The sequence below is a fragment of the Monodelphis domestica genome, chromosome 1 (assembly GCF_027887165.1).
Source record: "Monodelphis domestica isolate mMonDom1 chromosome 1, mMonDom1.pri, whole genome shotgun sequence".
Lineage (NCBI taxonomy): Eukaryota > Metazoa > Chordata > Mammalia > Didelphimorphia > Didelphidae > Monodelphis > Monodelphis domestica.
The window spans coordinates 561,083,109-561,096,250 of NC_077227.1; the positions used below are offsets into that span (position 1 = coordinate 561,083,109).

Consider the following 13,142-nt stretch of genomic DNA (forward strand, 5'->3'; position numbering starts at 1 on the left):
AATAGACTCTCCCTCATTTGATTATTTGGGGGATCAAATGATGTAATGCATATAAAGCTTTTTATAAAACTTAAAGTCTTATTTGTGAATAATAATTTTTGTCATGAGAACTGCAATCCATATCAGTCATGCCAGAAGGATTCTGCCAAGATTCTAGAAGTAGACCATAAAATGAGATATAAGAACTGACTTTATTCTAGTTTCTTTCATTCACACTATTTAAACTTCTATTGGCATTGTGATTTTTGTTACTTGCTACCCATTTACTTATTTTCCTTATATATTTTGCATTAAATATACTGTATGCAATTTTTTGCTTGTAGAAAGCAGGCAATGTTCCTTGTGGAATGTCTAGCAAAAATGTTACATTCAACTGTTCTCACAGAGAGGCTTCAGTGTTAGGGGAGGAGGCAGAAATCATATTAATTGATGTTAGAGAATTATTCCTATGTCTAGTTCTTATCTTTTTTTTTACCTTGAGATTAAAGAATTAAGGAATAAATGAGTGGGTAAAAGAGTAAAATTAAAGAATTCAGGCTATCTTTTTTTGGAAATGCACAATGAAAATAATGGCTAATGAGAATGACAAGGCCTAGGGAAGGATTTTTTTCTTCCCTTCCTTCCTTCCTTCCTTCCTTCCTTCCTTCCTTCCTTCCTTCCTTCCTTCCTTCCTTCCTTCCTTCCTTCCTTCCTTCCTTCCTTCCTTCCTTCCTTCCTTCCTTCCTTCCTTCCTTCCTCTCTTTCATTCTTTCTTTCTCCTCTTGTAAGTATGCCTCCTAAGATTCTTTTAAAAAACAAACAACAAAAAAAAATTCTTACTTTCTGTTTTAAAAATCAATATTAAGTATTGATTCTAAGGCAGAAAAGCAGTAACAACTAGACAGTTGGGGTTAAGTGACTTGTCCAGCATTCATACAGTTAGGAAGTATCTGAGTCCAAATTTGAACCCAGCTCCACTAGACACCAGGTCTTGTGCTTTAACCACTATACAACCTAGCTGCCCTTGGAACCTTCCTAGATGGTGATAACCGTCACCAAGACTGAAGGACACCAAGTATCTCCTCTATATGTGATCACCATTTGAATAATCTATGTTGATTTTTACATTAATAAAATGTCCTTTGTAAGAATGGATTTGGAGGTGTGTATTGTACGTTGATCAACTGTGAATGACTGAATTTGAATGAGTATCAAAGCATATCATTCTTCACTTTATTTCCTTTATTAATTTTTCTCTAGTGTAAGTGATCTGCATCTTTTTCACAGCCTGACAAACATGGAGATGTGTATTATAGGATGACACTTGAATAACCTACATCATATTACCTGCTTTTTTGGGGAGGGGAGGGGTTATGAAGCAGAGAGAGAACATGGATTGTGAAATGCCAGAAAATGATTATTGAAAATTTTATCAATATGTAATCTGGAAAAATTTTTACAAAGAAAGAGAAGAATATTAAAAGTTATAAGACTTGGCTTACTTCCTTTGGTATCCTAAGGTAAATCACTCAATCTATTTGGATTTTGGTTTTTCTCCTGTTTAAAGTAAAAAAAAATACCTGTCCTTTCCTATTCTATGAGATTGTTCTTAGGATAAAAGTGAAGTGAAAAATAATAAAATTGCTTTTGAAAAGCCATATGTATGCCTTTTGAAGATATCTGCCTGCCTGCCTATCTATCTATCTATCTATCTATCTATCTATCTATCTATCTATCTATCTATTTATCTATCTATCTATCTATCTATCTACTTCCTACATGAGTCCTTTTCTTATTATTGAAACTGTATATTGGCAGTAGAGTGAGGAGAACTCTGTTGTATTATTATACTATTTCTTTAAATTCCTTTGTTTTAAACTATATACTCTGAGGCTTACTAGAAGAGTCTGACAAGGATTCTGGTCCAGAAATTAAAATGGCTCATATTTCTGAGAGACTTCTGGGTGAGGGGATACCTGGTGATTAAATTATTATTCTAGGGTATCAACATTATAGCTAATAAGGCATGGAGGAAAGAATCCTGACTAGGGAGTCATGAGATGTGCATGCAGATTCTTGTTATGTCACTAGTTAGCTTGATGACCCTAACTAAGCTATTTTCTTTGACTTCCATTTTCTCATCTGTAAAATCAAGTTTATTCAGCCTAGAAAGGTAAACCACATGCTAAAGGTTTTGAGTACCAAATTAGGGGGAACTATGAGAACTTCCTGATCAAGGCAGTGACAAAGTCAGACTTGTGTTTTAGCAATATTGATAGCCTTATGGTGGATGAGTTGGAAGAGAGGAGAAATTTGAGGAAGAAAAACCAGTTAGGAAGCTATTATAATATCCAGGCTAGAGATGATGGAGTCCTAAAACATTTAGTAGAAAAAACATTTGGTCTAGATTGAGGACCTAAGTCAATTCCTGGTACCCAGGCTGGTTGTGTAAGTTAGAGACAATTTAATCTCTATAAACCTCAGTTTCTTTTTTTGTAGAATAGATTAAGACTTCAACCACCTATATTGCACTGTTGGTATTTTCTTTTTTTTTAATCCCTTACCTTCCACCTTCCATCTTGGAATCAATACTGTGTATTGGTTCCAAGGCAGAAGAGTGGTAAGGGCTAGGCAATGGGGGTCAAGTGACTTGCCCAGGGTCACAAAGCTGGGAATTGTCTGAGGCCAGATTTGAACCTAGAACCTCCTGTTTCTAGGCCTGGCTCTCAATCTACTGAACTACCCAGCTGCCCCCATTGTTGGTATTTTCAAAAGCATCTTAAGGACATATAAATGTTATAGTTATTACTAAACCAGGATCTTAATAGTTATATATTTACCATAGATTATTATGGATTATTGCAATATTGTCTTTTTTTTTCCCACAGAGGTCAATTCTAAGATTAAGCACTTTGACAAATCAATTTGAGCCAGCATGTTATACATTAGACTAACAATTCTCTGCTGGAAGATACAAAAATCTGGCAGCTGCTGAGAGAAAAGAGCAGGCAAGTCTAGCTATGAGGATGCATGAGGTGGTATCACCCTGGCTTTGCCACTGGGGCAGGATACTCAGCAAGTGAGCTTTTAATTAAGGTTGGAGAAGGAGACTTGGAAGCAAAGATGAAACCAAACAGATTCTGAAAACTTTCCTATACAAATACAAATATATGTGTGTGTTTGTTTGTGTGTGTGTGTGTCTCCTTGTTGAAGCTCTAAATAATGGTTTTGTCTCATCTTATTGAAATAAACTGAAAGCTTTTCAGGGAGCTTTTAAAGAATCAGGAAAAATACAAGTATGTGTGTTTTTAAACAAAATAGTCAAGCAAGCATCACTTTTTATTTTAAACAAGACTTCTTTACCTCTGTTAGAGTTTCTTTTCAAAGACATGTGACTTAAAGCAAAAATGCAGAGTTCTCTAAAGAGCTATCTAAAGGGGAAAAAAAGCCAAACAGCATTCTGGGAAAGCAAGCATCCAAGAAAAAGCTAGTATTTTAAAAATCTCTATCAAATGATTTGTAGTTTGAGTGAGTGAAACAAATGTATTAATACAATGAGGCCAATAGTCATTAAAAGAGAATAACTTTGCTCCATAAATTTTTTAACTAATAGAAAACAATAGTATCATGGGAGGAGACTCTGAAATAACACCCTATATCTAGCTATCACAAAAATTTTTGTAAAATAAAAATAAGTTTATTGCTAATGTAAATACCAAATGAATTCTAATACCTCTTGTTGTCTTCAGTGGCTCTCTTCTCCAATTCATCCTACATACACACACACACACACACAAAATTTCCTAAAACAGGTCTATGTTACTCCTTTGTTCAAGAAACTCAGATAATTCCTACTGTTTTTAGGATTAAGTACAAACTCCCCAAGTAAGCTTTGGCAATCTAGATACTGTCTGCATTTCCAAGCTCATTTGCTGTTACTTTCTTTCACAGACCCTTTTCCAGACAAATTTCCTCTCATTCAACTTCCCCATTACTCACCTTCGTGTTTTGTACAGGCTACTTACCTTTCCTTAAACTTTTCTCTCATTTTACTCTACCTCTGAAAATCCCATTTCCCTTTAAGGCATTGCCCACATTCCATCTTTTCCCAGCAGTCTTCCCTGAGCAAACATGCTCATGATTACTCCTTTTCCCTCAAACAATCAGATATATACCTGCTTTGTATATATTATACGTATATAATAGATATATTGTATCTCATGGTCACACAGTTAATGAGGGGCTTTCCCTAAAACCTGACATAACAAAGAAGTGGTGCTGAACCAGAAAGAGTACTAATTGTCCTTTGCTTGCTTCTGTATACTTCATTGTTGTCATTATTGTCTGACTTTGTGGACCTTCACAGAAGGGAGTTTTTGGTGCAAGTAAAAACAAAACAAACAAAAACTACCCTCAAACATGAACAGCAGTGCAATAAGTAAACCTCCTCTAATACTCAAAAACCTTAGAGTATTTATTGCCTAAGGCACTCAAAGTTTAAAGAACTTCACCATAGTCAGTTGCTAACATAGGTGAAAAGCAAGACTTGAACCTATAGCTTCTTGACTCTAAGCCCCAAAACTTTTATGCAAGTCACTATGTTGCCTCTTTGCTTCCTTACAATTAATGCTACATATGACATCCCTGATAGTTAGGGAAATAAGTAAATGCCTCGAGGATAAAACCAGCATCTAGAAGTTCTAGGGAAAACTCAATTATGGCTCTTCTAGGATCTGAAAGGTCAAACTGGCAAAAGTAAGAAAGCAATCAATTATAAAATGAACTTGTTGCAGCATTCATAAACCTATAGTCTACTTACAGAACCAGAAGAATTCTTATCAGAAAGATGCAACATAACTCCCAACATATTTGAGGAGGTAAAAGAGATAACATCATTCTATACCATCAATATTATACTTCAGCCATGATTGCGAGGAATCACAAATTAGAGCTTCTCACTTACCACATTCTTCACCTTAAAGATGATTTTGATATAACTGATTGTTTTTAATCCCGTGCAAATTTAATACTCACAATAATTCTAACTCTTATTTTAAAGTATATGTCAATATTCTGAAAATGTTTAAATTTGTTCATTAAATGAGACTCACTATCCAGACTCTCTCATTTACAATAGATTTTTAAATATTGGTATGATTTGAAGTATATCGACATGCTAATGAAATCAAGAAAGCAGCAGTAATAAATTCATTATTCTAGACTTTAATTTTCTCCTTTACCAAAAGTACTTTAATCTGCTATGAAATCAATTGTCAATCAGAGAGCTCCCTTCCTCTGTCCAATTCCTTCCTCTTTCCCAATCTCTACTAATATAAAACAAAAGGAAAGATTCATTATCACCACAGATAATCAGTTGATACTTAATTTTAGAGGCAGAAATAGACAACCCCATGTGGATAAAAATGCTTTATTATTTATTTGTAAAGGACCACTGTCAGGTTCTCTGTAGCGTTTCTAAAAATCAACAGGATTGTGTAGGCATTGAGGAATTGAAGCAATAGTTCATAAATTGATCAACTTTACTGAAAAGGTTTCTATAACACTGTGTGTATACATGTATTTATGTTTGTATTCTTTTTAAACTCTAAGCAATCTTCCTCCAGCACTTTTTTTGATGCCTAGAAAAATCAAGTCTTCATCCAACTATTCTTATTTAAACATTTATTTTAAAATAAAAGCATAGGCTGATCTTCAATTAGATTCCAAGTCTTAATGTGTCTACTTTTACAAACTGTATCCCATCAACCCATTTCCTCCCTTCACATGACTACCATCTCCTCCCTGCTAGAATATTGTAATAGCCTCCTAACTGGATTCCCATAGTCTAATAGTCTTTCCTTTACTGAATACACTCTCAACAGTGCTACAAAATCAATATTTCTAAAACAAGTCTGACCATGTCACTCACTCTCAGATAACCTGTAGTCCTCCTAGGATAAAATACAAACTTCTCAAATGGACATTTAAAGGACTTTGCATTCTGCTTCTACCTTACCTGTCCAGACTTAGTTAACTTCATTTCCTTTCACACATTTTATATTCCAATGAACTGTTTTACTTGTCATTCTACATACTTGGCACTTTATCACCAACCTTTGTTCCTTTCCACAGGTTATTGACCATTCTGAGAAAGTATTCTTCCTCTTAGAATTCCTTGACTTTTTGTGTGTCGTCTTCCCTGCTAGTTGTTACTCCCTCCTCAAATCATGAAGTATATACTCATCTGTTTAAAAATTCTAAGTCATGTCACATGAGGAAAATCATTAAAGAAATGTATAACTAGAAAAAAAGGCTGTTCACGTAATATGAACAAATTATGCAATGGATGCATATAGAAAGCAAAAATAGTAAGAATTCTGGATTTAGAGTCAGGGAGACCTAAACATAAATCTTGCCTCAGACACTTAGCAGATGTGAGATCTTAAGAAAATCATTTAAACCCTCTGCACCTCAGTTTCCAAACCTATAAAATAGGGATAATAAGACTAGTAATCTCACAAGTTTGTTGCGAGCATCAAATGAGACACCAGGTTTAAAATGCTCTATAATCCTGAACAAAATAAAATTGTATTTATTGTTTTTATATCATTCATTATAAAACAATTAATCTCATATGATCCTGAAGTAGTATCTCCAACTATGATGTTAGAAAGGTTAGTCCTAATAGTTAATTAACCATGTATAAACAGTGATAGATAGAATTAGCTTGAGTTTCTGTTATCAACCCTGGAAGATTAAGTACACAGCTTGATTGAACCCTGATTCCAGAAAAAGATAACAGAAGCAATCCTATAGAGTCCATGGTAGAAGGAATTTATTATTCATATTTACTTTTATAAGAATTTACTTGTATAAGAATAACAGGATCCCCAGATTAGGATTCAGAGAGATGACTTTATCTTTTTCTCTTCCTTGAGTCATTGTGTGAGGTGAGTTATAAAACTTAGACTTTGTACTAGAATTTATCAACTTTTAGTGAACATACTTTTGAAGATTTGGGTTTTGTTAATCAATGATCTGTATTAACTCTTAAAAGCTTATATAAACAACTGTAAACATTCAAAAGAGGTCTCCATCACAGATTGAGTGTGATATGGCCTCCAACTCTATTTCACCCACAAATAAAAGCTGGATATTTTCACCTCAAAATTTTGGCCCAGGGACTTCTTTATTTCTTGCCTTTTTAAGAAAAAAATTTATTAAAAATACAGTTATCAAAATATCCAAAACATAAGTTTATAGACTTTGGGTTAAGAACTCCTAAAATAATACTTGATAGGCAACTTAATTTTCCAAATCTTATTTCTAGGGATAAAGTGATTATTTTTGCTTCTTATACATCTAGAATTCTTGAAAGAGAGATTATGATCCAGAGTAATATTTGAAATAAATTAATGGTTCATACCTTACTTGAGAGTTTTCCTTGCCCAGGAACAAAGCATATTCCCTCAAAGTTGTCTGTGTACTGTGCCTACAGCCTGTGAGAAGGCTAGAACTGACTTAAAACCCCCAAAAGATGTTTTCTATTATCGGTAACTGCTATCATTTCACATGTAATTGAAAGAAGAGAAGGGAAGACTAATTGATGAGGGACAGGTTTCCACACCCAGAATCCAATTTCTTTATTTCTTATAAATCTTTTTGTTGTTGTTCAGTTTTTTTTCAGTTTCTTCAAGACTTCATTTGGCAAATAAACTGCCATTTCCTTCTCCAAGCTCATTTTGCAGATGAGGAAAATATGGCAAATGGAGTTAAGTGACTAGCCCAGGGTCAGATAGCTAGTGTCTGAGACCATATTTGAAATCAAGAATAGGGCTGTTCCTGGATCCAGGCTGAGCACTCTATCCAGCAGGCTGTCTATCTGCCCTTAAAATACTCTAGAGACATTGCTATTGTAATTATTAATTATCCATTCTATGTCAAGGAGATAAGGTAAAAGTCCCCAACATATTGTATTGGCTGTAGGTAAGACTTGAAGCCATGTTTTCTTGTCTAAATTGTATCTAGCCTAGATAATACTATCTCTCAATAATAATATGAAATATTAGGCTATATTATTCTAGTATTCTCACAGTGAATGTCCAATAGGTTAGCTATGCAGGATGAGGGCAATTGAGAAAGTGAAGTGTTGAGAATAATGTCTAGATCATGAGCCCAGGGGACTAGAACATTGGTGGTACCTTTGAAAATAATTGAGAGATTTGGAAGACAAGAGAGTTTAGGGAAAAAGATGAGTTTGGTATTAGACAGATTGAGGATTCAAAAAGAAATGACCTGAGGAATAGCCTATGAGGAAGGAGGAAAGCCTGAGAAAGCGTGGCATCCCCAAAAATCTAGAGAGAAGAGAGTATCATGGAGAAAAGTATGTGACAATGTCAAAGGTTACAAAGGGGACAAGCACAATGAAGATTAAGAAAAGACCATTGGATTTGTCCATTAGATAATTAAGAACATTGGAGAGAATAGTTTGGGTGGAATGATGAGTTTGGAAAACAACGGTTAAGAAGGCAGTGAGAGAGAAAATGGAAGCACCTAAGGCTTTTCCAGAAGTTTACCCACAAAGGGCAGAAGAGATAGGATCATAGTTAAAAGGAATGGAAGGATAAAGTGAGGTTTTTATTTTCAGGATTGGAGATACATGGGCATGTTTGTAGATAGTAAGGGATGTCAGTAGATAGGCAGAAACTAAAAATAAGTAATGACGTCAGAGTGACAGATTAGGACGTCTGTTAGAGAAGAATGGAATTGTTTGGTATAGAGATTATAGGTGGAGGGATAAGTCTTGGCAGTGCCATGCTGAATGGCCTGAATGTCTTTTTTTCCCTCTGAAATGTGTGGCAATCATGAAAGGCCTAAAGAAGGATAAGAAGGTTTTGAAGAGCAGCTATGGAGAATGAGACAAGTCGATAAAGGAGATGTAGAAAAATTGCCTAGCAGTAATGAAGGCTCATTTGAGATTGCAACATAAAATTGTAGTGAACTCAATCAGTATGGTTACATTGTTTTACTTCTATTCATTCCCAAGAAGGCAGTCAATTATGCTTTTCATTTGAGTTATTAGTCAAGAAACAGAATAAGATTAAAGACTGAGTAATGGGAAGTTGAGGTCAAATATTTTTTTTTTTGCTTCTGGTTTCTAAGGTATATATAGGTGGCTGCTATCTTTCTATTTGGAAGAATACATAACAGCAGTTTTATGCCTTCCTTTTACTTCCTACTGTCTGATAGGGGACTGGTTAAATACAAATTTTTTTTCTATTGCTTAAAGCTTATTCACCTTTTGCATTTAATTAATATTAATGAAGGTTTGACATGTATGTTCTCTTGTGGAAACAATAGAGAAGGGAGTCAACAATGACAAGGTATACAAATGAGAGTGAAATCAGCCAAGAAGCTAGGGACCTCCGTCTAAATTATGAGGATACTGTCTAAATTAGGAACACTATATGAGAGATTATCTTGTTAAATGCCATATTTGATATACCAATAAAAGCAGAGAAACAGCAAGTCATGTTTGTCTAGTTGTCCAGGGTAAAACTAGACTTAAAAAATCATTTGAAGAGTCTGGTGGGCAGTTAGAACCTTTTAGGGTCAAGGTAACCTCTCCATTATTCTTCTCTAAGTGTGCACAGATAAATCCCAGACGTCATTTTGGACAAACACCTCAGGGGATATGAACTTCTCTGGGCCTCATAGACATATAATTCAAGAGATATAAAGTTTCCTAGGACTTCTTGAGGCATGGAAGTTACAAAAGGGATGCTTATTTAACCTTAATGATTGTCAGGTTCCTTACTTGTTAAAAAAGAGTTCAGAGTTCTAGTGTAAAATTTACTAGTAGTCAAACCCATTTTAAAATAATTACATATATTCTGCTTCATTGTATTAAACATAGGTAAGTGCCAAGCTTTTGAAATATTTGAATATTTCAGTGAAATGTTACAAATAAATCTTCCCATAAATTAATCATTCATGTGAGTAATATCTGAAAATTCTGACAAACCCCCTTTAGAAGAAAGAATTTGAAAATACTGTTACCATATTGAACTAAGTTTGTTTGTTTTTTTAAATCTGATTTTTCTTGTTCTTTTTAAAAAAACTGAAATGACAGTTTGGCTTTAATTGCTCTTATCCTCTAAAAAGCTCCTGTCACTATATAATATCTACAGGCATTTTTCAGTCTAGCTATGCTCACATGTTGTTAAGTCTCTCTTTTCAGTAGAAGACATTTCCAAAGTATTAATACTCCCCCAGGGTGCAAATGTCCAAAATATTGCTTCCATCAATGTGTCTAAATTTACTGCTCATCCAACAGAGTACAGAATTAAATTGTAATCTGAAGCATGGTAGGGGCCAGGAACAAATTCTTTTGATTTTTTTTTAATTAATCCTGCCAACTAACCAACATAGGTATAGAGCTCCACAATGAAATAGTCAGGAAAGTATTCAATATATTTCACTTACTTGTGTAGGTTAGCTGAAATCCTTGGTCAGTGTTTGAACCATTGGTATTGAATTCCATCCACAAGTGGTTGGATGTGCTATTGAGGATCAATCCCATCAGTTCATTTTTAGAGAAGGCTCCCAGTGGGCGTGAGGCACTATTTTTTCCATCAAAAACCTAATAAAAAATTATAGCTTGTGATTCTCTTTCCCTTGGCTTTTATGTTTGTTTGATCAACTTATGATAAGAAATTTGAATTTTCTTCAAAGCAAACACTTTTCAATCTCCATTAAATTACAATAAGGAAATGATGTGAAATATACTATTTCAACAGAAAAAAATGAGACTGAAAAAAGAGAAGACAACTAATAATATGCATGCATACACACATATGCACATATAGATATGTAAAGAAATCGCTAGTTTAATATTCACAAAGTTCTTCATTTAAGTTATTTCCATTATTTCATTGCTATCTGTGCAAGTCACGAGAATGTCAGGAAGAACCCATCACATTGGGAAAGCTCCTTGTGGTGAATTTATTAGGGAACATGATTAATAAGATGAGGCAATATCCAGGATATTTTGGTAAGTCATGATTTTCATTGTTCAAGGTGGTGCCCATATCAATGAGATGTATTGTAGGATTGAAGTAATCAAAAAACTTTCTGGGTAATGTTATAGATTTGCTATTAAATGGAAAAGCAGCTATACTCTCAACAGTCTAAGACAGGAGGTCATTTGCAATGACAGTGTTGTGGTTTATGTATACCTGAGTGAAATAAAAGTGATGAATCATTATTTTTCTAGTATCTACAATAAAAAAAATCTATTAAAGCTATGTGCTTTAATGAAAAAGGTGTTGGAATGAAGGGTTTTCCCTTTATTTCCTTCGTGAATTTTTCTCTGGTGTAAGCATTATGTGTCTTCTTTTGCAATATGCTAAACATGATAATATGTATTCTATGATAACACATATGTAACCTATATCATATTACCTGCTATCTTGGGGAAGGAGGAGAGGTGAGGGAGAGGGAAAAAAAACACGTATCACAAAATATCAGAAAACAATTATTAAAAGTTTATTGATGTGTAATCTGAAAAAAAAAATTAAAGAAAAAGACATTGGATGGGGAATTAAAAAAAACCTTGTTTCTAGTGTGAATTTTAGTTTTGCAGCTTGCAGGTTCTATGTCCTTGCATGTTTGTCTAAGCCTCAGTTTCCTCATCTATAAAGTGAAGATATAATTGCATTACCTCTAAAGATTTTTCTAGTTCTATTTCCTGTGGTTTTTTTCTCATTTTATTATTTTTTCACCTGCAATTCCCTCCTCCAATTCAAACTTCTGCATCTTTCTCTTCCCAAACTCATGTAAAAGAAAGATGGAGAAAGCTTGTAACAATTCAGTCACGGGTTTGTTCTCTGAAAACACCATTGAGGGACAGGAAAAACAAAAACAATAGCAAACTCTGCTTTGTTCCTTCTATCTGGATGTTTTCAAAGCAGGATGGAGTACTGAAACTGGCCTGTCATATTTCCCAGATTCTGAACCTGAAATAACTTGTTCTTTAAATCAGTCATAATAAAAGAAACAGCACTATATATCAGATTTTTGCTCTAAAATAAATTCTACTCAATTTTATGTTTTGAAGAAAACCTCTAGAAAAAGATGAATATAGGTCAAAATTAACAATATTTGTTATTTTGCTTTGAAAATGTTTCAGCTAAAGAAAGGGAAGATGCTTTTGACTATGTACATTGTGATTGTTCTATGGTAGTGAAATTAGTATTGATTTGGGTTTTTCCAAATTTCAATTTGTTTTCAACCTGAGTAAAATGTTAGACTATGATGATCATAAATAGTGCCCTATGTAATCTGTGTATCTATTACAAGGTTTAAATTAGCCAGCCATACCAACCTCTTCCCACATCATTTATTTTATTTTTTGCTAGAATGTTCTATATACCATTGATTCACGATGAAACTACTTCTAAAACTGGCATTCTCTTTTTGGGTGTCTCACTGTATTCTTTGTGACTGGCTCATTGTGCTGAAGAATCATTGTGATTATTGTTCATCTAGATGGAGGGCATGAAAAGAGACAGACCTGACAAAAACAAGGCCAAAGAAAATGGCTCTGTGTAAGGACTATGCTTTCTTTTATCCTAAAAGGAAATTGACATAATTATGCCAGTTGATATTTGGGCCAAGCATTTAGATATAATGGAAGTCTATAGAGTGGCCTAAAAATGAATGATTCAGAATCAAGAACTTTTGAAATAAATACATCATGAGGGGAATAAAATGTGGACATCATATTCAAATTGTTTCTGAAGAGTCCATGACACTTTATAGTGTTATTGAATTCTACTTTTTCTATCCTAACCGAATAGTCAAATTTTGATAATTATGATAATTGTGGAAAGGAGAAAGAGGAGAAAGATTGACAAAAGAGGCAGTTTGTTGTACTTCATAGAAGACTTGGTTTGAAGTCAGGAAAACTGGTTTAAATCCTGCCCCTGTGCTTCTGGTGCCTGATTTTTAATAGGAACCAATATCAGCAGTCCAAAAAACTTTCTAAAAGTCCAAGTGAGCTATTCATCTCCAATTTTCTCTCTCATATCATGGGAAAAAAAAACAACAACAACTAAAAAAAGGAGTCAGCTAGATGGCTCACTGGATCAAGAACTAGGCCT

The 13,142-nt window shown here is 34.1% G+C and overlaps 1 protein-coding gene across 2 annotated transcripts in view; it reads right to left on the reverse strand.

Moving 5' to 3' along the window:
- The window catches only part of CSMD1 (CUB and Sushi multiple domains 1), a 2,624,761-nt gene that overhangs the window by 557,125 nt on the left and 2,054,494 nt on the right, over window positions 1–13,142 (reverse strand). For both annotated transcript variants that reach the window (XM_056823354.1, XM_007476228.3), the window contains exon 23: window positions 10,465–10,621. In XM_056823354.1, coding sequence (XP_056679332.1) covers window positions 10,465–10,621 — 157 coding nt within the window. The remainder of the gene's footprint in view (window positions 1–10,464; window positions 10,622–13,142) is intronic.